Genomic DNA, 21847 nt, shown 5'->3' on the forward strand with positions numbered 1-21847 from the left:
TATTTATTTTTTTCCTCCTCGCCCCCATGCACCAACACTTACAGAAAGAAAACTCACTTCCGTCGGTCCACAGCGCGCTTCCGTGGGCAGGATATTATTGCGCCCGCAATCACGCGCTTCCTGCCGCTTTTCCAGCGTTCCGGTTTTCCATCGATCCGGTACTTTCGCGATAAGAACTCAACCGGGAACCTCCACCGGGGTTTCAGCGAGTGGCCACCGAGGGGATCTTTTGTCTGCACTTGAGCGGGTGTAATAAAGGATGTGATTTATTTTTATCGATGCAATGAAAGCATTATTCGAGCACAGCTTCTTTCGCTTTCGCTTCTTGTTGCATCACGCTGTTGTGTAGTTGTTTTTTTTTCTCCTCGTTCTTTCATTTTTTCACTGACCCCATCTTCTTGCGATGCTCCTCCGCTGCGGTTCCTTTTCGTTCTCCTGCACATCTCGTCCTGCAACAGGAGCAAACCAGTGAGTGGGGGGGAATTCTTCCGGTTTTTTTTTTGCAATATCCGTCTGCGAAATGGGAATAAATAATCTAGCGCAATCGTATCAACCGGTAAATGATTGAGCAGGTTTTAATGTCGTGGATTACGTTGTTGTGCAGTTCTGGTGGCAGTTGCGAATCGAATCTGCTGTTCGTTCCGGGGGCGTTAAGATACATTAGCATGGCGTTAAACGAAAATAATCGTTACGTTACTTTATAACTATATTCGATGGTGGATAAATTGATTCCCTATTTTTGATGGATTATAATTAAAGCATGGATTATTATAGATTATAGATTAAAAAGTATAGCAGGAGTATAATTTAAATATGTTTTTACCTGTACTGAATAAAATCATGCTTACGGCCGAAAGAGTTCAAAGAGAATACATGATAGAATTTTTTTTCATCCTAAAAACTGCAAAAAAATCGAGCTGAAGATTGAACGAGTTCATAATCGTCCTCGGCTCTATTAATTACCATATTTGATCGAATATATTGCGCACTTAAGGAAAAAAAGCTAATAAAATAATACCTCCCCACTATCAAGTCACCAAATCGGCAAGTAAGATTAGCTCAATATCTTTGTGCAGAGAAAGATTTACTGGGTGAAACAGCCTCTATGCTGATGACTAAAGATAAAATAAATATGCTTCGAGAAGTTTTTTTCCCAAAAATACTCCTCTCCACAAAAAAAATACGAGAAAACACGGTAAATTGAATTTCACGCGACGCACTCATGTGAAAAATGTTACGTTAATTATTTTTTCAAACTGCTTCGCATGGCCTACTGCACCAGTCATTAGCACTGCATTTCCACTGCCGTGCCTATCAAAGGAAACATTACTTGCATTTCTGGTCACTTAATAAGTCAACCAATAGAGGAGGGCTAGTAACAGTAAAAAAACCCACAGCGTAACGTTTTTTTTTCACATTGCTTTCATCGCGTTCAGCGTGGCGCAACCAACTGCAGACCATTGTGTTTGAGCAGGATATTCCTTGGAATTGCGGTTGGAGTCCTTTCACCGTCTCAAAGCATCCTCTTCGGCGAACCCTTTTACCCCCCACTGAGGCCACTCTAGAAGAGAGCCAACCCTTTCTACGCCATCCAGCGTTTCCCACTGGCCCTAATATTCTCTTTTATCAAAAATGCCCTCCCCCCACATCCACTTATTATCTCTTCGTTCATCCCACCACCGGCAGCGCTGCGAAACTTTTCATCATGTTCGGTAATTACGATTGCATTGAATCCGGATCCGCGCCTGTTAATTATCCACCGCAAACCCACCCGCAACGGCATCGCAAGTGCTGCCCTCCCCCACGTGGGGCTTTTAATTAAACTTTGCTCGCGCGGAAAAGATGAATTAACGATTTTTGTGTGTGAATTATTTCTCGCATGATTCGACCCCACCCACGGACACGTTGCGTTGTCGCAATCGCAAGTTCTCGGTCCGCATTTTGTTTCCATCGTGGGCCCTTCATTTTGAGTGTCACGTAGTGAAAGATTTGATACAACCATCCACCCACCCACCAACACTCGAAGGGTACATGGCTGCGTCATGGCGAACGCACAAAAAGGGTTGCATTTTCCAGGCCCGCACACGTTCACTCGAGGGAACACCAACCCAAGAGCTTGAAGCACTGACCGGGGGTGAACTGGCATCAGCTTAAGTCAACCGCAAGTGCCCGCAGATTGTTGACGCGCAGCAGCAGCAGCAGCAGCAATTTAGAAAACTCATTCCATCCCTTCCAGGGAGAACGTCCGCCTAGCTAGCTTAGCTATATAAAAGCCAGCGTGGTTGCGCGAATATATCCGCGACTGCAAAACACCATTTTTGCACACCGGCTTGATGCAGTTCTCGTGGCTTTGTGCGTTTGTGTGCCTGTGTCGTAGCAATTAAATTCGTGTACCACGGACAGAGATTGTGGTAAAAGCCACCCACTCGTCAGGGGGATCCTTTCATCTGCATCACGTGCCAACATTCACGAGTCGCGTCGGGTGCATCTCAGTGTTTTTTTCATCCTTTTTCTTGTGCCTCCACCCTTTATTTCGAGCACATTGCCCACCGGCGGTGAGCGTGAAAATCTCCATTTTAATTATTAATAACGCACGACCCGGGAACGGTCGTTCGTTCGTTCGTTCGTCGGTGGCCATTTTTCGGCGGAAACCCCAGCCGGTGGAAAATTAAATACGTGTTGCCGCAGACGCAGAATCGAAGGGCGTTTTCTCACCACCCCACCCACGGAATGGCTACCTTTGGCGTAGGGCAACACCGACTGTTGCTGGGGTTGCTGTTGATGGTTGGACAGGATTTTTCCACCCGGCACGTGCTCGCTGACACGCCGAGACGGGACGCGAACGTGAGTGTTTTGTCTTTTTGTCTTTGCATTCGAGCAATGAACCAGCAGCCCTTAACATGCGGTCCGTTTCAGTATCCACCCCCGGAGTTGCTGGAAAAGATGAAACCGATGCACGATGCGTGCGTAACCGAGACGGGTGTCTCCGAGGGTAAGGCGTCGGGTCTGCGGTCTGAATAAATCCACCCACTTTGCACTAAAAAAAACCCTTTATTTCCAACTCCACCAGACGCTATCAAGCGGTTCAGCGATCAGGACATCCACGAGGACGACGCGCTCAAGTGCTACATGAATTGTCTGTTCCAGCAGGCGGGCGTCGTGAACGATAAGGGCGAGTTTCACTACGTCAAGACACAGGACTTTCTGCCCGAGTCGATGCACCTGATCACGCTCAACTGGTTCAAGCGGTGCCTGTACCCGGTGGGTGAGACCGCCTGCGAGAAGGCGTTCTGGTTGAACAGCTGCTGGAAGGCGAAGGATCCGGTGCACTACTTCCTGCCGTAACACCGCAACGAGTTCTGTGCTGTTGACTTTCATCCAAAACCCAATAAGCATCGTTGCATTGTTGAGTTATCTTTTCTGAAGCCACAATAAACAGTTGCAGTTTTCTTGATTTGGTTCACTCTGTGTTTCCATCGCAAACATAACCTCCTTTTTTTGCGCCAAACTAATCCAACCGTCAGTCTAATTGGGTACATTACGACGGATCACCTAATTTTCGCTCAATTCTTGCTCGACCTTACGAGCTCTCTTTTTTGTGGGGTACTTCAGGCCTATCTGAAATTCGAATTACCTTCCCCCCACCAAGTGGCCATTGTGGGCAGTAAACCCGGGAAGGCTCATTTAGGAAGGCTTCGAAACGAGCTACTAAACCAAACAATGCCCCAATGCCGCTTTATTGTCCGCCCCTGGGTGTTGCGTTTCCTCACTTCCGGTATCGGCTTGATTAGAGAAAGCAATCTCCCAGCCGGCGAAGCATCCGTCCAACCGCCCACGGCCAGGAGTAAGAAATTAAAACTTATTATCAGCGCCTAATTACGCCAGCCCACCAGGGCGAGGAGAGATGCAAAAATTTGGAATATCATTAATCAAAGTTCTGTCCAAAAAGGGTCCCGCGCACCGGGCGTGGGAGAAAAAAACTTAAAATTATCCCCCAACGCTGAAAGCGCGGTGCGAAAAGTTGAAGCGAAACAACAATAACAACGTCACCGATCGAGCAGCCACCACGCGGAGCAGATGCCCATGGGACGCGAACATCCGACATCCGGTGGGGCACCGGAAGCCTGGCAGAAGTTGACACCTAAAAACCGGACCCAGTGTTGCCCGTGGAAACGCCAACGCAAACAACAAGCGCGTTGAGGAGGCACCGGGTAGCAACAAAAAAACACAGTAAAACTTCGTTCTGATAAAGTATCGCCGTAATCAAGCAAATTAAAATGTAAATGAAGAGCCCGAGCCGTAAGTTTTCCCCCGGTTCCGTGAACGGTGGCCAGTGCCGGTGTGGAATGGTTGTAGGTGGCACGGCAGCGCTTCTATGGCATCCATTTGACTAATTAAAAAAATGCGAGAAGAAAGCAAAAATGTACCTCCCAGTGACGGTGATGCACCAATGCAAGTCCAATGCACACAGCCGCAGGCGCAGCCTTGTGCAATGAGAAAGTTCAAGAGCGTGCGCTGAAACGACGAGAAACAATAAACCTCATCCCGGCGGGCGCGAGCCTTCGTTTGATTCATGGCGGTGCTTCAAAAATGTTCCGCCACTAAAGCCCGACGTAATTGAGTGGAATCTTGAACGAACGCAGCGTTGTTGGTGCGGAAGATGGTCGCATTGCAAACGCATAGTTCATGTATAGAAATGTGCGTAAACTTCAAGCAAAGAAATTGAAGCTAAATGAATGAACTTGGATTGTTATAGGGGCATTATTTGCTTTGCTTTCATACTCGTCTCGGGAGAGTGCTCGTCTCGGGTTGATGTACAATACTGCACTAGAGTTACTGAGCTGTCCTTTCAACGGAAACGACACTTTTACGGTGGAAAAGATGATCTTCGTAGCGAAACATGTCGCATGCAGATTTCCATTAAAAGGCTTGCGATTAAATGAAACAAAAAAACTACAAGTATTGCAGTGAAGTTAAGCCGTTCTGCTTACAAACGCTTAGATGTTTCAAGCAATCCAAAGCATACACTTCAATAAGCCGACTATCCGGTTCTGCTTAACTTGCGAGGTATTCAAGTCGTGAGCAATACTATCATAAAGCTTATAAAAAGGTATCATTGACTAACATGCACTTTTGCTGTAGCTATTCATGCCTGTGAGGTTTCATTCAAATTTGAATTCAGTACATTTGGAGCGATGTGACGTTAAGAATTCCTCAATTCCTCGTTTAAGAGTCAAAGCGTAATACATAATGGCTATTAGCACATGCATATTATACAAATCGATCCTACACAGCTATCTTATTTAGTGAGCTGTACTGTTTATTAGCCATGAATAGTACCAAGTACTGTGGATCATATTAGCCACAAAAAATCATAATACAGCTTGTTATCTGTACATTGTGTTTAACAAATATCGAGAATATTTGCACATATGTACAGAAATTAAAGTCAAACGAAACTCGAATGCGGTGTAATATGTTTCCGAACGAACCCGCTTTTACGTCGCTTTTCCTTTGTATATTTACAAAAGCAGTCGAATTGCATCTCAGAGTATCCCAGCCTTCCAACAGGCATTGTTTGAAGTTGTTTCTACCAATTAGATAGCATTTTCAGCGATGCAAGCATGATTGAATTTAATTCAGTAGGTGGTTTAAATCATATGACGCATTTATCAGTATCCACGGAGTTCGTTCCAATAGTTTATCGCTCTCCCAGTTTGAATCGTGATTCGGAATCAGCATGATTTGGAGGTTGGAATCATTTAGGAAGATTTCGTTCGCTCTGCAACTCTATTGAATAACATCATTATATGCATTAATCCAATCAAATGGCCAACATTCCAGAATTATTTTACCTTTCTCGACGATGGGATAAATTGCGCCGTACCTTCCATTGTTTCGTCCAGTTTTTGTTTATGGAACCAAATTGACTATTTCCATGTTGTTCTCGGGGTATCATCTGATGAGCACGGATAGCTCGGGTTTGAAGATACCAACAAACGTTCCACAATATTGCTAAAACCTGAACCTAGAAAAGCAGCAAAGTTTCTTTCAAACCATTCAAGAAGTTCTTTCCCGGATTGTTAGTAGAAATGTCCAGTTAAGAAACTGAAACATTCCCTAACGGAATGATCAAGATCGATGGTACAATCACGTATACTGAGTTACACTCTTGTAGCTATAGGAAGCGATAACGATAAACAACCAGTTGATCAACTAGTGAGGAAAACATACACGGAGCTTTTGTGGTTCAATAAACGTTGTTTTGTATTATACCGATCTCGATATACAGGTTCTTCAGCCGTGTCGCTAGAGTAAGATCTTTTCCTCTCCGAGTTCGGTTGCGAAACGAACCCAACGGCGGCACCCACACGCACCAGGCAGCTTAGCTAAAATGTTCCAGCACAAGTCCCTTCTTAGGCCTTGACGGCGTATCGGCGGCGCGGGAAGCGGGCACGTTTGCGTTGCTCCTTCAGCGTCAACCGCTTGGCATCGCGGAAGGACAGGGCCTTACGCATAGCACGGGTCTTCTTGGGGCGCAGATCCAGAGGCACGTACTTCTTGCCCTTGTACAGCTTGCGAAGGTTCTCCTTCGTCTTCGTGTTCATCACAATGTACACGCGAGCGATCGCCTTGCGAACGACACGGATCTTGGACAGCTTCGACGGAGCACCACCGGTGACTTTAGCCACCCGCAGATTCAGCAGCTCCTTCTTCAGGTCCTCGAGCTGCTTGGTGAGCTCCTTCTTATCCTTCGTACGCAACTCTGAGCACTTGACTTTCACCATTTTGATGCTTTGTGGGGATTTTTGCTACTTTTTCAAGAAGCACGCGATTGGAACACCTCCGGTCACAATCGAAAGAAACGTCGAAAAGAACGGAAAGCACCACACCGCGGCAGCGTCTTGGTTTACACCACACCGGGTCGACTTCACTTGACGGCTGTCAGCACAGTAGCACAGTTTGTGGCCATCGGTGCCCTGCACGTTGTATGGAGCACTGTGGGTCGAGGCACACCTTACACCAGCAACCCTGGCAAACTTGAACTCTTCGGCACAACCCCTTATCCGAACGGGCACGGTGTCGTCATCCTGTCATTCATCTTTTGTGTAGTTGTCAGCAGAATGCATAATCACGCATCACTGCGAGCGTATGTGTGAGTGCTTTCGTTTTGGCAGGTTTATAAATTGTTTTGCCCTGCGAAGGATTCGGACGTACTTTGTCCAAAACTAACCTCGGGCAGCGAATTTAAGGATTACCAGCGCATAAATTCATTCATCAACCATGACTGTCGGGGATACGGCTCGTGAAAAGGCGCTGGAAGACTACCGAAAGAAGTTGTTGGAGCACAAAGAGGTCGAATCTCGTCTGAAAGAAGGTAAACACCGTTTGAGGTTATGGGATCCCATGACTAGTCAAAAAGAGTAACTAAATCTGTTCGGTTTGGTTCTTTGTTTTTATACTTTTTTAACTTGAGTTTAACGATGTTTTTGTTGTGCAGTGCGTGAATCGTTGAAGGAACTCACTAAACAATTCGACAAATCGGAAAACGATCTAAAGGCGCTACAAAGCGTCGGCCAGATTGTCGGAGAAGTGCTGAAACAGCTGACGGAAGACAAATGTAAGTCATTTCATCGTTTTGTTCATGTTTCAGTTCAATAAATGGTTCTTTTCCATTTTATACGCACACAGTCATCGTAAAGGCAACCAATGGACCGCGATACGTTGTGGGATGTCGGCGCCAGTTGGACAAAAGCAAGCTCAAGTCGGGTACTCGCGTTGCTCTGGACATGACAACGCTAACAATCATGCGCTACCTTCCACGTGAGGTGGACCCGCTGGTGTACAATATGTCTCACGAGGATCCTGGAGAGGTGACCTACTCCGCTATCGGTGGTCTATCGGAGCAGATCCGAGAGCTTCGGGAAGTGATTGAACTTCCGCTGCTAAATCCTGAATTGTTTCTTCGTGTCGGCATAACGCCTCCGAAGGGTTGCTTGCTGTACGGGCCACCTGGTACCGGCAAAACATTGCTGGCTCGCGCTGTCGCTTCCCAGCTCGATGCCAACTTTCTTAAAGTCGTTTCATCCGCCATCGTCGATAAGTACATTGGCGAATCGGCTCGTTTGATCCGAGAGATGTTCAATTACGCGCGCGATCACCAGCCGTGCATCATCTTTATGGACGAAATTGACGCCATCGGTGGACGGCGTTTCTCCGAAGGTACATCGGCTGATCGTGAGATTCAACGTACGCTCATGGAGCTGCTTAATCAAATGGACGGTTTCGACTCGCTCGGTCAGGTAAAGATGATCATGGCCACGAACCGTCCTGATACGTTGGATCCGGCATTGCTCCGTCCCGGTCGTTTGGATAGAAAAATCGAAATCCCTCTGCCAAACGAGCAGGCTCGTCTAGAGATTTTGAAAATCCATGCTGCACCAATCGCGAAACATGGTGACATTGACTACGAAGCGGTGGTTAAGCTGTCGGACAACTTCAACGGAGCTGATCTGCGCAATGTCTGCACCGAGGCAGGATTGTTCGCCATCCGTGCCGAGCGAGAGTATGTGATCCAGGAAGATTTTATGAAAGCCGTCCGGAAGGTGGCGGACAACAAGCGACTGGAAAGCAAGCTGGATTACAAACCAGTTTAAGCCAAGCGCTGTGTTTTCCCGTATTGATGGGTAGCGTATGAAGCATAATCCCCTTTTGATATACCTCCCTTTTCCATAGAGGTGTGGTAACATTTAAAACATATAAGTTGCGTAATAAAATAATTAAATTAAACACGAATACGTATTATGATCAATGAACAAACGAGCTGGTGGGGGCGAGCTGAATTTTGGTGCCGGATAGCGATGAGCTATATGCTTAAAATTACTTCATCAAAACCGCGCTACATGGATTGATTATTCGTTCGTTTTATTTTGATTTTTTCGATTCAATTTTTTGCTTCTTTTTCTCATAGTATTCCGTTAGGTTATCGATGCTGTGTTTAAATAGCGTCGTGTAATCTTTTACATCGTCAATCGTCACTTTTTGGAACGATTTTTCAAAGTTTAAGCTCAATGCATGTTCTGTGCACTGTACAAATTGTTTTTTATCGTTAACAAAGTTGAATACCATAATTTTAGGGAGCATATTTTCCCGTTCAATCGCTAGCAATATAAGCTCTAGGGTCCCAGTTAGTGCAGCACTCAGTATTGTGAGGCTTTCGTCGACTGTTACCGGATCGAATGTAACGCATTTGTTAGAGGAAACGTGAGCTACTTCGATTTTGTTCCCAACGAAGCTCTTGACCGCACACAACATACCGCTTCCATCGGTCATCGGTTGCGTCACCATGCCAACCGCTGGAAAATCGAGATTGTGACAGAAGATCTGTTTACCTTCGGTGTAATCCCACAGGCGAAGCGTTTTATCCCCAGATACTGAAAGGAGGTTTTGCGGGGTTACCATCTCCAATCCCGCCACGTATTCCAGATGCCCCAGACAATAGCACTCGATGTTGTGGCAGTCCGGGTAGCAGCTAATCTTTATTTTCTCATCCCGGTCGGACGTTACTATGAACCTGCGGGGCAGTAAAACAGGTTGTTACAATTACAAATCGCATCAAATGCCGGCAGATTGGATGGCGCTAATTACCGCTCATCTTCGCTGACGTTTAGGCACAGTATTTGGCTTGTGTGACCCAATATCCATTTGGACTGTTGATCCGATTTACCAAAGACGTCATACTCGAAGCAATCGCTTTTATCCGAGCCAAACAGAATGCCACGCTTCGGAGCAAATTTCATGCAGACAATCGTCCTTGCAGTTTCGATACGGTCCCCGAGCGGAGTAGAGCGCAGATCATTTTGGTCCAGGGTGAGCTGATAGCACCGCAACGATTTGTCGCTCAGGGAAACCGCTAGCACCTTCACGTTCGGACAATACTCGAGCGCGACCACATGTGCCGGTTGTTGGGGTTGATTGCTGGTGTTTCGTTCACCGTTTGCGTTCGCTCCATCGGCGACCACTTTCTGGGGAATAGCTATTTCATGCAGCACAGCGCCAGCAGCGGAAAAAAACACTATCCTATCTCGGATACCCACGACCGTAAAGCCAGGATAGGTTTTCAAATCGTACATCTTTTCTCGTTGCGGAATGAAACCGAACACGCGCAAACGTGGTGCTAGCAGTAAACCGTTTTTGTTGACAGCCGACTTGTTTACTTTTTGTTTTCTAGCTCTGGTTGACGTTCGCTACGCAAGGTTAATAAACAACGAAAAAATGATCAATATATACTTTTTATGTATTATTTAGAATATATTTATGATGCTTAAAACATTGGCATAGATCCCTAACGCAGGTCAAATCGAAAATCATACTGTCGGTCACATTTCACACGATTTAACACACTCCGGCGATAATCGATTCCACGGCACGTCAAAGAGCACCGGGCGCAGTGTGACGTCGGCCCTGGCCCGTATCAAACAGACCCAGCATAGCAAACATAACAGAGGGGTTGTTTTGGTAGCGTTTTTTGGCCGAAGGTAAATACGCACCGGTTTCCGTAGCGATTGTGATACCGTTATTCGGTATGTATGCTGCTGTTTTTTTTGGGGTGTCAGTGTACCGCCTAAGAATGTTGCGCCACAGATAGCGTGTAATGGGGGTGATTAGCAAGTGCTGCATTTTGATGGGCCTAGGCTCTATCGCTTACATTTTGCGGTAACATTTTGAGACGGTTTTATTGTGTGGATTTGTTATTTTTCATTTGCAAACACAAAAATAAAACAACAAACTCACCTGATCGATATTGTTTTCTGCAGGTGGTATTACATTGGCCGACGATACGTAAACCAGCGAAGGTTCCAGAACAGTGAAGTGATCGTTTTAACCGGTGCTAACTCCGGCATCGGGCTTGCGGCGTTGATCGAACTATCCGGACGGGGTTGCCACCTCGTGATTGGGACGCGCATCGTATCAGTGGGCCACAGGATTCGTGAGACGGTGCTCCGCCAGCATCCTTCGGCTGTAATCGATACGTTCGAGCTGAAACTGGAATCGCTAGCCAGTGTGGTGGAGTTTAGTGAAAACGTACGAAACCTGGGCAAACCGGTGTACGCTCTGGTTAATAATGCTGCGGTGTTTTACGCACCACCGAGACTTACCGAGGACAAGCTAGAGTACACCTATCAGGTGAATTACTTGTCGCAGTTTTTGCTGACGCTGCGTCTACTGCCCTCGCTAAAATTACATCCACGTGATAGCCGCATCGTAAACGTCGTCTCACAAGCGCATCGCTCGGTATCCGAAATTCCCGCAGACGGCAGTTTTTGCGGCCCGCTGTTTCCCGACACGAGCGCTAATCGGTTCCGGGCGTACCAGCAGAGTAAGTTCTGTTTGGTGCAATTTTCTTATCGCCTCTCGCAACTTCTTACGGCTGGCTCGAATGTTCTGTCCGTACATTGCATCGATCCCGGCAACGTAGAGACGGATATCTACCGCCACTTTCCACCGCTGGCAAATCGACTTTTATACTTCCTCCAGAAACCGTTAAGAATCTTTCTTGTAAAAACACCCTCCGAGGGAGCTCAGGGGATCCTGTACTCGGTGCTGACGGACGCGAAACCACCGTTCTACGTGCGTAAGTTTTGGGGCGAACAGACGAGTGATTTTTGTGAAATCAACCCACTAGTGCGGAAAGAGGCCCTCGCCGATTCGCTATGGAAACAGAGCCGGCAACAGTGCAACCAGCACCTGCTGGAAATGATGATGTTCTAGTGCCGCCTGTATACGAAGACTGCGTGAAGGGACTGCGCAAGGAGCGGCTTTCCTTTCATTTCACATCGATGGAGAAGCCTACGGAGCTGAGTCGTTGCCTAGTAACGATCAAAGACGTCGTAGGTTTGGGAGAGCACGAAACGTCTTATCTCGCCAATGGAAACTCACAGGAAACAGGTGCACCCGTCACGGGTGTCCTGGAACGGTGGATCGCAATGGGATCGGCCATCACGCCCATCGATTGTTATGTAGAACTTTTACTTCGCCAAATGTTGACCAACGAAGAGAGTAGATGCACGTGCACCAGCAGCAAAGGAAGCGCCGTAATCTTCACCATGAAATTGCTGCGTATCGAAGGACAGAAATATTACTACGAACAGACGCTCGCAGAATCGCTCGCACTAGCTAAACAGTACAAAGAGAATGGAGTGGCAATGTTCCAAAAGTATCCGCGGTTTGCTCACGCTTACTTCAACCAAGCGGTAAAGTGTCTTCTTTCTTGGTCTCCGATCGAACAGCTCGATCCGGCCATCGAAGGCGCTAGCACGCTGGACGAGATGCAGTCGCTGCTCGAAACGTTATACCTCAACATTGCCGCCTGTTTGATAAAGCAAAATCGCTACGAAGAGGTTCTGCACGTGCTACAGTACACCGACCAGCAGGAGAAACCCTCGGCAAAGGCAACGTACCGAAAAGCACTGGCTCAGTTCAAGATAAAACAGTTTACTGAAGCCCTAGGTACATTGGAAAGGATAGACTTCGCCAGCAGTAAGGAGTGCGCGGTTTTGCACAAACAAATTCTCCAAACCCGTCAACAAGAAGACAGTAGATACAATTCCATGGTGAAGAAAATGTTCGCTTAGTGTTGCAGTGAAGCTCTACTTGCTCTGTAAACAAAAGCAATAAAACAATAAATACGACTAGGCATTTACGTTTGCACCTGAATCTATTTCAAAGTTTGGTAAAGAAAGATGACACTGATTTGTGCTTCTGCTTGTTGGGTTCTGCCATCATCTCCTTTACAGCTGGGCGCTTTCGTTTTAAGTTGTTGCTTGCATTGCTTGAATTGGTAGTCAGCAAAGTTACGACGGGTTTGCTGGAAACCGATGGCGATGGAGGCTCGAGTCGTCTCAGTTCCTGCTGAAGGCGCTTCGCCACATGGTAATCATTGTGTTCCGTTATGGATTGTGGTTCCACTAGCTCCCCGCATTCGGAACATTTGATGAGGTGATGCATTATCTGATCATCTTTCTCTTGCTCACTCCGTTCTACCCTGTGAGTCGCTGGAATTTTCTCCAAAAATCGAGTAATCGATGGACCTGCCGTTGACGTAGTGCCATTGGTAGATCCGGATGTTGCTCTCGAGGCAGTCGCAGACGCCTTCGATGTTCGCTTTGCATTAAGCGGTGAATTAACATCCTGACTGGTTGCCATTTGTTTCATCTTCAAATCGTTACGAAATTCATCACGCTGCTGTTGGCTCAAGGAGAGCGCAAAATGAAAGTCCTGGTGAGATTGAAACTCGTACTCTGGTACTTGCTTTCGGCACTGCGGACATTCTACAGTTACAGCAGTTGGCTCCGGGTTGTTGTAATAAAATTCAGCATAGGTCGTCTTATAGCTACATGATGGCGCTTCCCTATCGCTGCTAGATGGTAAATTTTGATTGATATTTTCATCTAATACACCTGGTGTAGGAGATTCTTCTCGAAATTGTTCACCTTCAACCTTATCAACTACCTCTGATGCAGGTAAGGCATCGTCGACTATTTCTTGCTGATCTTCCTCTTGGCGATTTTGTTGATAGTTGTTTTCTTCAGCAGCATTTTTTACATCATTTTGTTGTTGCTCTGGAGCGTTGTCGTTGATTGTAGGCGTTGTCGCATCATAGAGCTCTTTATCATTGCTGTCGAGGTGTTTTTCGATGCATTGATTTTTAGTATCGGAAGACACAGATTTGTCACGCTGTTGCTGTATAAAATATTTCATATCTTTCCTTTGATTGACCGTTTCACGTGATATCACAGTTCCTGAGGTACTGGCATGTTGTAAATCTTCTCCAACTTTTATTTCCTTGATTGGGTGGCTTTTATTGGGTTCCCCTTTTGAAGTTGATACTAGCGAGGCTTGATTTTGCAGAAAATGCTGTATGTTCCTTTTTGGCTTACTAGCCTCTGATGTCGATTCATTGGTTGGTTTATCCTTTGTTTGCGCTTCTATTAGAGGCTCTGATTTATGTGCTTCCGGTACAGCTTGACTGATGTCTTCCGCGTTCGTCTTCTTTGAAGTGTAACACTGAAACATTTGCTTTATTCGTCCACTTTTACCGCCGGCATTTGGCTCGAATTTCCCAGCACTAATTCCCAGGAATTTAATGGCATTATTTAAAGCCGTCGTTGAGTTGAGTTTGAAAAATCGTTCCGTGTTACGCTTGATGGCTTCCAGCGAATCGACGGCAATACGCTCCTTATCATACACCACCAGCGGAATGCTTCTTGTGCTGGCCACATCGGTGTTTTCGATTTGTTGGCTGTAGCTCACTGTAAGCTGCTTGGCCGTACGGTTATTTTCGTCCAGGTCCTTCTCAAGCCGTTCCATGACCTCTGATGCTAGCTCATTCAACCAGTGTGTCAACGTTGCAAGTCCGGTGATTGCGTTCTTTCCAGGGAATCGCTTGCAGCAGCCAATGCTTTTGGAATGAAATTTTGCCGTTACCGCTTCCAGATCGATGCCTCGAGCCATCAGATACATCCAGCTGCCCATCCGCTCATCAAAATGCTGCTGCAGTAAGCTCTCCGGAAACTGAACCAACTCCGACATGAACGTTATTTTAAGCACCTCGCACACCTGATCGCCCAGTTTGCCTCCAAGCCCTTTCACCTTCTTCAGTGGTAGAGTTTCGTACATTTTTGGGATGCTATCTATCGGCAGTATTGTCTGCTTGTTGGGCTTGTGAAATCCTGCTGTTAGCTTCGCTAGGATCTTGTTGTGAGCAATGCCGGCTGAACAATCGAAGCCCGTTTTTTCCTTCACAGCTGCGCGTATTTCGTTGACTATCGAAGCACCAACCAGCAGCTTGAGATCGCTTTTGTTAAATTCAAACTTGTCCGATGTGCTGTTCTCGGCGGTGCTACTATCGAACGTACCCGAAAGCTTCCTAACGAACTGTCCAATGTTTTCGTACCCAACGGCAAACGTGTTGGAAAGTTTGTCCGGTAGTAAATGAAACTTTCCTTCGTTCATCTCGCGAATTCTCGTTACCACACGTTCGGTTATGTCTAGGTATGCCTCATCGATGCTGGCCCGCTCGAGCAAAGGCGTGAAACTTTTAAGAACATCAGCCACCTCTTTTCCCGCCTCGCGGTACCTGGATATATCGGCCTTACCACGCACCTGTGGTACTTGCGGCAGCTCAATTTCAGGGCAATGTTGTTTCGCTTCATCGCCACGCATATGGCGAGTGACCCCTTTTGCTCGTGCTGGGTAGTTCACGGCAATAATGCTAAAAAACGACATAGCACCATGAGCTACTGGCACAATTTGGAAAAAAATCGTAACACAATTTCATTTACCCTCCACCCTGCCATGGGTTATACTGGACAACGGCTATAGGTTTGCCTCTTATTTCGGGATTTAGTTTTTCCTCTACTTGACAGTAAAAACAATCCATATCGACCTGCAAGCATGATAATAACAGAATTATTCCTTTACATCTGCCATCATTGCTCTGCAGCTAACTTACCAACACCACGACGCGGTCGTACTTATTCTTTATATTTATACATGCTTTACTACTCATGCTGATTTGTTGGATTAAAACAAACTTGTATATTAAAACATTTAGATTGCGATGAAATGTAGTTCCCGCCTAAAACACTTCTGCTTCATGTGACACACGATTGCGTAGATTCCTTTTCTACGATGTAAACAACTACGTTTATAGTGCTCACTTAATGGTTCTGATATCAAAAGTTATATGAAAAAATCAAATCACAAGAAACATAAACACTATTTTCTCATCGCTAAGTGTTACTCTAACGATTCTCTACAGTTGAAATATTGTAGATTCTCAAAAACTGTGTACAGTCTATCTACTATTGAAATAACCAAGCAGCACCCTCATCTTTGAAACAACACGCTGACAGCACGCTGCTAAAATCACGTGCGAGCTCATTTATTTTGATTAGGCTTTTGTTATGATTAGATAGATATTTATGGCTACCACGACAGTGCTTTTTATATAATGTTGAACAAAGAATGGACACCAGGCACCTGAAATAATCCACCAGTGCAGCGCTCTCAAATGATTAGACTAGTGAAGTGGTTCCGGACTGCCACCAACAAAGCGTTTAGCAAAAAGTATCTGCTATTCACGAATGTAGCCATATCGGTCAGTCTCTCCGGTGTCGGTGATATAATCGAGCAGCATTATGAAATCTACAACGGCGAGCTAGCATCTTGGGATCGTCAGCGGACACGCTTCATGTCCATATCGGGCATGACCGTCGGTGTGTTCTGCCATGGCTGGTATAACTTCATGGACCGCCGGTTTCCCGGTCGCACCATCGGGCTGGTACTGAAGAAGGTGCTTATCGATCAAACGGTCGCTTCGCCAATAGTGATATTCCTATTCTTCGCCACGCTGGCGGTGCTCAAACGTTCGTCGTTCGAGGAAATGCGTCACGAGGTGCGGGACAAGTTCATACGATTGTACACCGCCGAATGGGTTGTGTGGCCGCCGGCGCAGATCGTTAACTTCTACTTCCTTCCTACCAAATATCGCGTCCTTTATGATAACACCATTTCACTCGGGTACGATGTCTACACAAGCTATGTCATCAATGACGATAGCAGTAACGATCGATCAGCTATCCCGTCGTAAACGTAGGCCCCCAAGAGGCTTACCTTTCCTACACAACCATAGGAATAAAAGTTTGTTTATACTACTTATGATTAACGTAAGCGTTGCATCAAGCATTTTGTTTTATTTTCATAATTAGCATTCTACTTCGCCAATCGCCAATTTGTTTGGTGTGCGCTGAGGTCGGGTGGTGTTTGCTAAACATATCACCTTCACAATACTTAAAACATTCCATCATACCGACCAAGGGGAATGAGCAGTATCACGAAGAACACAATATTCCTAAGAGCGAGCTTCCAGTCATTCGGAACCGCATACGGCAGCAGCACCGTAGTGACACGATGGATTTCATGAGATACGCAAACGAAAATGAACGACGTTATCAGAACGTTTAGCGTGGGGAAACCGGGCAGCAACACCAGCACACCGTTCCGATCGGCTGCCAACCAAATATGATACTGGCAAAGGAACAACTCCAGCGAGATCTTTCCGAACCATGCAAAAAACGTAGAGTAACGGGTGCGCAAAATTCCAGAGATGTTACGAAGCAGGATGTAACCCACGATCGGGATGAACACCACGTACGAGTGCACCTCTTCGCAGTCCTGCCGATTGCGGCAGAAGAACGTCCAGGTCATGTAGCATCCAATGCCGGTGATGGCAGCTAGCGTCGAGGTGAGTGAAATTCGTTTCGAGAACAAATTGCCATGGTTGTTGTCGTCCACCACGGCAAAGCGTTGCGAAATTTGAAAGATGGCAGCAAATATCATACCGTACGTGATGGTATACCGGTCCAGCTTCCATCGATACCACCATTCATGGATATCGTCATCCGTTGTCACAAACAGTGCCTTCCAGGGGCGGGTGACGAAGATGCGTTCGAAAAACACCTCACTCATGTACAGCACCGTGACGGTTGCTAACATCGTGACGAATTTTACCACCACATACAGATACTGGTACGGATTGGCTTCCGTGCTTTGGGCAGTGATGCGCGGTGGCAACGAAAGCATTAAGTACATGATGCTGTACCAAAAGGAGAGCAACGGCACGAAAAAGTAAAACTGGTATGGACGGTTCATGCACAAGCACAGGATAACGGTGAGAAAGTTCACCCGGAACATGACATTTAAAAAGCGAACCAAACCTGCGTTGCCCGTCTGCCACCAGTAAGTAAAGTGCGCATACCCGGAGAGAAACAAAAAGCCGCTAATGAGCACCTTGATGTGCATGTAGATGGGCAGGATGTGCGACGCACCGGTCATATAGTAGATCAGGATGACGATCTGCATCCAGCCCTTCAGTTCGTCCGTTTGATCACGGTGCAACACCTGCGTTAGCTTGCTATCCTCGGTGAAGAACAACCCGAGGGCGAACACGTACCCGACCGGAATCCAAAAACTAAACTCGGAATAATATTTGTTCTCCTTCATGAAGAAATTCGTACGATCGCAGAGATAAAAGTACGTCATGATAACAGCAAGCGATGCTAGAGCCAAAATCGGGGACTGTGTTTCGGTGGTTTGATTCAGTGGCATGTAAGCGTGGATGCCACGCAGTTTTACAAACCACTTTCGTAGGTACATGGCAATAGCGATGCTTGCACTGCAAAAAGTAACATCACGTGTTAATAACGAATTACCCTCAAGACGATGTACGTTAAAGAATACATACCAAACCGCTAAAAACGCATATGTCGTCACTTGAATGATCGTGTATGGTTCAGCGCTGCTGCAACACGTTCCGTCGTTGTAGTTCATGTAATCGTTGCAGTACATATTGAGTAATATTTGTACGTCGTGCTTCAAAGCGAGCGAGCTCAGTTTTTGTCCGTCGGCGAATTCGTCCACCAATCCAGACGCGATCATGTTCGATGAGGACCATATCTTTGCTTCCGAATAGCGCAAAATATTGCTCGCCGCTTGATTTACCCGGTCGACATCCTCATTGTGCACGTTTTTCCACTCATCGGTAGAGCTTTCCTGATCGACGGGATCCTGCAGCTTCCAGATAATTTTCGTTTTCTTAGCAAACAGTCGGTCGATCGGGTTAACTAAGCGCGTTAGATTTTTTTCAAACGCTTTCTGCGTTTCCTCAGTCACGTTGCCCCTCTGGAAGGTGGGATAGGTGCAGCTGGCAATGATCAGACTGGGCGGATCCTCTTCATGTTCCCACTTCATAAATTCATCAATCAAGCTTTTGGATACTTCATTGGCGTAGATATATTCCACACGCAATCTTAACTTGTAATCTGTAAATTGAACATTTTCCGTGTTTTTGGAGGAAGAATGCTTCGAGATATTTTCGGTTTCGCTCGATCTCAGATAATCGATAAATTCCAGCGAAAGCGTTCTCAAACGCTCATCTCCTATGAGAACGAAGTGGTTTTGATTCCCCCAGAACGCTAGATAACGCAGGCATTTACGGGTATCGCTGATTGGCATGAGAAAACATAAATTATCAATCAATTTTCGTGCTGACCTATGATCTTGTAGACCAAATATTACTCACGTCTCTGTGTACTTATGCAGCATACACCCGTAAGGTTGCCATTCCTTATCTCCTTTGAAACGGCCGGCGCTCAGTAGCCATTTACATGAGTCAGATCCTGAAGAGTAGAATAGTTAGGTCACAAATTCGAAGAAAAATTAATCGCAATCCCTTACCATAGCGCATGTGAAGAAATGTATGATACACAACAAATCCAAGCACCATAGCGAATGCAAGTTTTTTGGCATTATTAGCATTAAGATTCTGAATAAATAATTCCGCCTTCGATAAATTCCCGTTGTTACCCATATTGTTATGCTTAGTTACGGAGAGATATTGCCCTAAAGGTAAATTTCTATCAAAACTGTCTCGATACTCTACATTTTAGCAAAACGAACCGCATAAAACCACAACAAAAACTGTTGGCTTTATAGCTGTCAAAGGCTCAATTGAAAACTGACAATTTTTGTGGTTATTCGGAAAGGGGAAATGAAATTACTAACTAAAAAATATAGAAAAAAAAGTATAGGCAATATAGAAAAGCAAATATGCACAAGTATATTTATCCTTCTATACTAATCTGTTTGGAAATGTGCTAGCAATTGACTATAAATTAATTGAAATGAAATACACCATAATTGAAAACATATATGAGCCTTGAGCAAATGCGGTGACATCCGTATGACAGTTTGTGTCGCTACAGATGATTTGTATGTTGCGTAAAACTATTTACTAGATAACCGTGCCAGTAGATTTTAATTTTGCACAAACTACTAATAACGATAAGTGCGCATATTGTATAGATAATACAGCAAAGCAACATGGTTGTGGGTGCGTTTCCGGCCGCCAAGCTTGGCGTTCTTGCTATGAAGCAGGTCTCCAAGCCGATAGCGAACCTTCTAAAGGAACGTGCCAAAAACAGTCCTTTCTTTCGGAAGTATGTTTGCATGCCACCGGCACAGTTTTATAACTGGATGGAGGTGAAAACAAAAATGTGGGCCCTTAATCTAGGCAAGCCCACCTCAGTGCCGGTGTTAAACGAAGCAATGGCAATAGACCTGGGTGCGAACCTGCTTGGAGAGATTATTATTTTTACGATAGGTGCCGGTTTGCTTTTGCTAGAGTATCAAAGGTAGCTCATTACAATACGAACCGGATCTCAAATCGAATTATTTATTTCGCATTTTTTTCTCTTACAGACAAGTGAGAAAAGAAGCTAACAAAGAGGAAATGGTTTTGCAAGAGAAACTTGAACTACAAGCGACTATTAATGAGCTGATCTTTCAAGTGCAACGGCAGGATACGCAGATTCGCGAAATAGCAAGAGTCGTAGCAGATCTCGGTAAAAAGACTTAATAAATGTGTATTTTAGTTATTTAATCGTTTGTCACCATTTATGTTCTACAGAATCTAAATCGTCGTGGAAGCCAAAAATCTTAGACGAGCTACCGTTCGGCAAAAAGAACAAAAACGAACAACCACTTTACATACCCTCCTCGCCTGGTAGTGACAAAACGGATTCATCAAGTTCTAGTGGTAATAGAGGACTTATTTCCAAAGCGTTGGAGATTATCGATAATGAAGTTTTTTATAGGGACAGCGCAACAGACGGATCTGAAGAAGAAAGCGCTTATCAACACCGGCCAGGCATAGTAATGCGTAGCTTAAACTACTTGCTAGAAGCCAACGCAAGAACATCACAACCTACAGAAAGAGAGTTATAGAGGTTCAATCTGTATGGATAAGGTATTCGTATGGGTTATTTTCACGTTTTCCAATTTCTCAGCTCTATCCTCGACTGTATTGAACCGACTCTCATGTGTAATGTTAGGATTATATTTGAACTTATTGTGGTGTGGTTCAGTAGTTACGTTGAATATTTTAATTTAGACAAATGCTGGATATAATAGACAAGCAAGACAACGACACAGATCGCGATCCTTATGTAAAACCATATCGATCAAAGCCAAGCAATTGCATTTTCGACTGGATCTATTCGCACATAAAGCATGTTAGCAAACATCGTTTGGAAACTATTTCCAATGTACGTACATTTACGCTAGTTCGTATATTCTGATTCCGACAGATCCGCAAAAGTATAGGACAGTTTTTGCGTATTTTGCTCAATGTACTTAACATGTCTTTTGAATCAAAGATTCGTTTAGTTTTTAACCTCGGACAATTATATCTCAGTCATCGTCTGACTAACTAAACACCCTTTTGATTTCAGGGCATAAATAAGTCGTTCTGTTAGGAAATGCTGATCATTGTAAGATCAATTATTTTGCAGTGAGAATCTTAGATATTGGTTCGATCATAAAGCTAACATATTTGTGATGTATGCATAATTTTGAAGGCACCACTGTCTCCTTTTCAATTGCAATATACGTTCAAACTTACCAGTGCTATTGTAGAAATTGCGATTGGGCTTCAGCAAGTAGTAATGAGCAGTATGTAATGCGACGAACAGTGTTTCTTATGCAAATAGTGCTAGCTCGTCGGCAACGGTAGCAGAATGTTATCGATACCGTGTAAATATTTGTTATAAGAATCAACACTAAAAGAATAAATCAATTCAAACAATTCAATATTACTAGTTGTTAGTTATTACGCGCTACAATCCTTTGAGGACACTTCTCCGATACTCTTGCTGCAAACGTCACAGCTCGCGATCAACCGTCTTTCGTCTGCTAGTAGCTAATCCTGCCCTTTTGGACGAATGCG

At 45.2% G+C, this 21847-nt stretch overlaps 10 protein-coding genes across 11 annotated transcripts; 6 read left to right on the forward strand and 4 right to left on the reverse strand.

Annotated features, from left to right (window-relative positions):
- The first annotated feature begins 2730 nt into the window (after positions 1 to 2730).
- Positions 2731 to 3345, forward strand: LOC128723338 (pheromone-binding protein-related protein 6-like). The gene is made up of 3 exons (XM_053817070.1): positions 2731 to 2844; positions 2917 to 2992; positions 3071 to 3345. The coding sequence occupies exons 1-3, from the start codon at positions 2731 to 2733 to the stop codon at positions 3343 to 3345; spliced, it is 465 nt and encodes a 154-aa protein (XP_053673045.1).
- A 2905-nt stretch (positions 3346 to 6250) lies between these two features.
- Positions 6251 to 6862, reverse strand: LOC128730730 (60S ribosomal protein L35). Its single transcript, XM_053823809.1, has one exon. The coding sequence runs from the start codon at positions 6786 to 6788 to the stop codon at positions 6417 to 6419; it is 372 nt and encodes a 123-aa protein (XP_053679784.1). The 5' UTR covers positions 6789 to 6862; the 3' UTR covers positions 6251 to 6416.
- A 357-nt stretch (positions 6863 to 7219) lies between these two features.
- On the forward strand, positions 7220 to 8785 carry LOC128730728 (26S proteasome regulatory subunit 10B). Its single transcript, XM_053823806.1, has 3 exons — positions 7220 to 7378; positions 7502 to 7621; positions 7693 to 8785. The coding sequence occupies exons 1-3, from the start codon at positions 7285 to 7287 to the stop codon at positions 8655 to 8657; spliced, it is 1179 nt and encodes a 392-aa protein (XP_053679781.1). The 5' UTR covers positions 7220 to 7284; the 3' UTR covers positions 8658 to 8785.
- Positions 8786 to 8924: 139 nt separating this feature from the next.
- Positions 8925 to 10133, reverse strand: LOC128730729 (tRNA (guanine-N(7)-)-methyltransferase non-catalytic subunit wuho). Its single transcript, XM_053823807.1, has 2 exons — positions 9649 to 10133; positions 8925 to 9574 (listed from the first exon to the last, which is right to left on the reverse strand). Exons 1-2 carry the CDS (start codon positions 10131 to 10133, stop codon positions 8926 to 8928), a joined length of 1134 nt encoding a protein of 377 aa, XP_053679782.1. The 3' UTR covers position 8925.
- A 521-nt stretch (positions 10134 to 10654) lies between these two features.
- On the forward strand, positions 10655 to 11772 carry LOC128723349 (uncharacterized). Its single transcript, XM_053817081.1, has 2 exons — positions 10655 to 10716; positions 10818 to 11772. Exons 1-2 carry the CDS (start codon positions 10655 to 10657, stop codon positions 11770 to 11772), a joined length of 1017 nt encoding a protein of 338 aa, XP_053673056.1.
- Positions 11773 to 11840: 68 nt separating this feature from the next.
- LOC128723359 (uncharacterized) lies at positions 11841 to 12661 on the forward strand. Its single transcript, XM_053817094.1, has one exon. It carries the CDS (start codon positions 11841 to 11843, stop codon positions 12633 to 12635), a length of 795 nt encoding a protein of 264 aa, XP_053673069.1. The 3' UTR covers positions 12636 to 12661.
- A 62-nt stretch (positions 12662 to 12723) lies between these two features.
- Positions 12724 to 15571, reverse strand: LOC128720205 (DNA polymerase eta). The gene is made up of 4 exons (XM_053813862.1): positions 15515 to 15571; positions 15345 to 15448; positions 13494 to 15274; positions 12724 to 13406 (listed from the first exon to the last, which is right to left on the reverse strand). The coding sequence occupies exons 1-4, from the start codon at positions 15569 to 15571 to the stop codon at positions 12724 to 12726; spliced, it is 2625 nt and encodes an 874-aa protein (XP_053669837.1).
- A 469-nt stretch (positions 15572 to 16040) lies between these two features.
- LOC128731750 (mpv17-like protein 2) lies at positions 16041 to 16715 on the forward strand. The gene has a single exon (XM_053824887.1). The coding sequence runs from the start codon at positions 16076 to 16078 to the stop codon at positions 16652 to 16654; it is 579 nt and encodes a 192-aa protein (XP_053680862.1). The 5' UTR covers positions 16041 to 16075; the 3' UTR covers positions 16655 to 16715.
- Positions 16716 to 16759: 44 nt separating this feature from the next.
- LOC128731979 (N-acetylneuraminate 9-O-acetyltransferase) lies at positions 16760 to 19432 on the reverse strand. Its single transcript, XM_053825138.1, has 4 exons — positions 19300 to 19432; positions 19145 to 19241; positions 18308 to 19066; positions 16760 to 18238 (listed from the first exon to the last, which is right to left on the reverse strand). Exons 1-4 carry the CDS (start codon positions 19430 to 19432, stop codon positions 16855 to 16857), a joined length of 2373 nt encoding a protein of 790 aa, XP_053681113.1. The 3' UTR covers positions 16760 to 16854.
- Positions 19433 to 19944: 512 nt separating this feature from the next.
- LOC128731049 (putative OPA3-like protein CG13603) lies at positions 19945 to 21673 on the forward strand. 2 transcript variants are annotated; one of them, XM_053824143.1, is made up of 4 exons: positions 19945 to 20255; positions 20323 to 20465; positions 20531 to 20659; positions 20718 to 20876. In XM_053824143.1, the coding sequence occupies exons 1-4, from the start codon at positions 19945 to 19947 to the stop codon at positions 20774 to 20776; spliced, it is 642 nt and encodes a 213-aa protein (XP_053680118.1). In that variant the 3' UTR covers positions 20777 to 20876. The 2 variants fall into 2 exon arrangements, with proteins under 2 accessions (XP_053680118.1, XP_053680117.1); XM_053824142.1 differs by having other exon boundaries at positions 20531 to 21673.
- The last annotated feature ends 174 nt before the right edge of the window (positions 21674 to 21847 follow it).

The sequence above is a fragment of the Anopheles nili genome, chromosome 2, assembly GCF_943737925.1.
Source record: "Anopheles nili chromosome 2, idAnoNiliSN_F5_01, whole genome shotgun sequence".
NCBI lineage: Eukaryota > Metazoa > Arthropoda > Insecta > Diptera > Culicidae > Anopheles > Anopheles nili.

What these genes read in the sequence shown, in the direction of transcription:
- LOC128730730 (XM_053823809.1), bottom strand. Translation starts at nt 6,788, where the DNA reads ATGGTGAAAGTCAAGTGCTCAGAGTTGCGTACGAAGGATAAGAAGGAG.
- LOC128723338 (XM_053817070.1), top strand. Translation starts at nt 2,731, where the DNA reads ATGGCTACCTTTGGCGTAGGGCAACACCGACTGTTGCTGGGGTTGCTG. An exon ending in CGCCGAGACGGGACGCGAAC is followed by an intron (nt 2,845 to 2,916) that starts GTGAGTGTTTTG and finishes GGTCCGTTTCAG; the next exon opens with TATCCACCCCCGGAGTTGCT. An exon ending in CGAGACGGGTGTCTCCGAGG is followed by an intron (nt 2,993 to 3,070) that starts GTAAGGCGTCGG and finishes CAACTCCACCAG; the next exon opens with ACGCTATCAAGCGGTTCAGC.
- LOC128723349 (XM_053817081.1), top strand. Translation starts at nt 10,655, where the DNA reads ATGGGGGTGATTAGCAAGTGCTGCATTTTGATGGGCCTAGGCTCTATC. An exon ending in TCTATCGCTTACATTTTGCG is followed by an intron (nt 10,717 to 10,817) that starts GTAACATTTTGA and finishes TGTTTTCTGCAG; the next exon opens with GTGGTATTACATTGGCCGAC.
- LOC128720205 (XM_053813862.1), bottom strand. Translation starts at nt 15,571, where the DNA reads ATGAGTAGTAAAGCATGTATAAATATAAAGAATAAGTACGACCGCGTC. An exon ending in AACCCATGGCAGGGTGGAGG is followed by an intron (nt 15,275 to 15,344) that starts GTAAATGAAATT and finishes GTCGTTTTTTAG; the next exon opens with CATTATTGCCGTGAACTACC. An exon ending in GGTAGTTGATAAGGTTGAAG is followed by an intron (nt 13,407 to 13,493) that starts GTGAACAATTTC and finishes GCGATAGGGAAG; the next exon opens with CGCCATCATGTAGCTATAAG.
- LOC128730728 (XM_053823806.1), top strand. Translation starts at nt 7,285, where the DNA reads ATGACTGTCGGGGATACGGCTCGTGAAAAGGCGCTGGAAGACTACCGA. An exon ending in CGAATCTCGTCTGAAAGAAG is followed by an intron (nt 7,379 to 7,501) that starts GTAAACACCGTT and finishes TTTGTTGTGCAG; the next exon opens with TGCGTGAATCGTTGAAGGAA. An exon ending in ACAGCTGACGGAAGACAAAT is followed by an intron (nt 7,622 to 7,692) that starts GTAAGTCATTTC and finishes ATACGCACACAG; the next exon opens with TCATCGTAAAGGCAACCAAT.
- LOC128723359 (XM_053817094.1), top strand. Translation starts at nt 11,841, where the DNA reads ATGGAGAAGCCTACGGAGCTGAGTCGTTGCCTAGTAACGATCAAAGAC.
- LOC128730729 (XM_053823807.1), bottom strand. Translation starts at nt 10,133, where the DNA reads ATGTACGATTTGAAAACCTATCCTGGCTTTACGGTCGTGGGTATCCGA. An exon ending in AACGTCAGCGAAGATGAGCG is followed by an intron (nt 9,575 to 9,648) that starts GTAATTAGCGCC and finishes ACTGCCCCGCAG; the next exon opens with GTTCATAGTAACGTCCGACC.
- LOC128731049 (XM_053824142.1), top strand. Translation starts at nt 19,945, where the DNA reads ATGGTTGTGGGTGCGTTTCCGGCCGCCAAGCTTGGCGTTCTTGCTATG. An exon ending in CTTTTGCTAGAGTATCAAAG is followed by an intron (nt 20,256 to 20,322) that starts GTAGCTCATTAC and finishes TTTCTCTTACAG; the next exon opens with ACAAGTGAGAAAAGAAGCTA. An exon ending in AAGAGTCGTAGCAGATCTCG is followed by an intron (nt 20,466 to 20,530) that starts GTAAAAAGACTT and finishes TATGTTCTACAG; the next exon opens with AATCTAAATCGTCGTGGAAG.
- LOC128731979 (XM_053825138.1), bottom strand. Translation starts at nt 19,432, where the DNA reads ATGGGTAACAACGGGAATTTATCGAAGGCGGAATTATTTATTCAGAAT. An exon ending in ATTTCTTCACATGCGCTATG is followed by an intron (nt 19,242 to 19,299) that starts GTAAGGGATTGC and finishes TCTACTCTTCAG; the next exon opens with GATCTGACTCATGTAAATGG. An exon ending in CTGCATAAGTACACAGAGAC is followed by an intron (nt 19,067 to 19,144) that starts GTGAGTAATATT and finishes CATGCCAATCAG; the next exon opens with CGATACCCGTAAATGCCTGC.
- LOC128731750 (XM_053824887.1), top strand. Translation starts at nt 16,076, where the DNA reads ATGATTAGACTAGTGAAGTGGTTCCGGACTGCCACCAACAAAGCGTTT.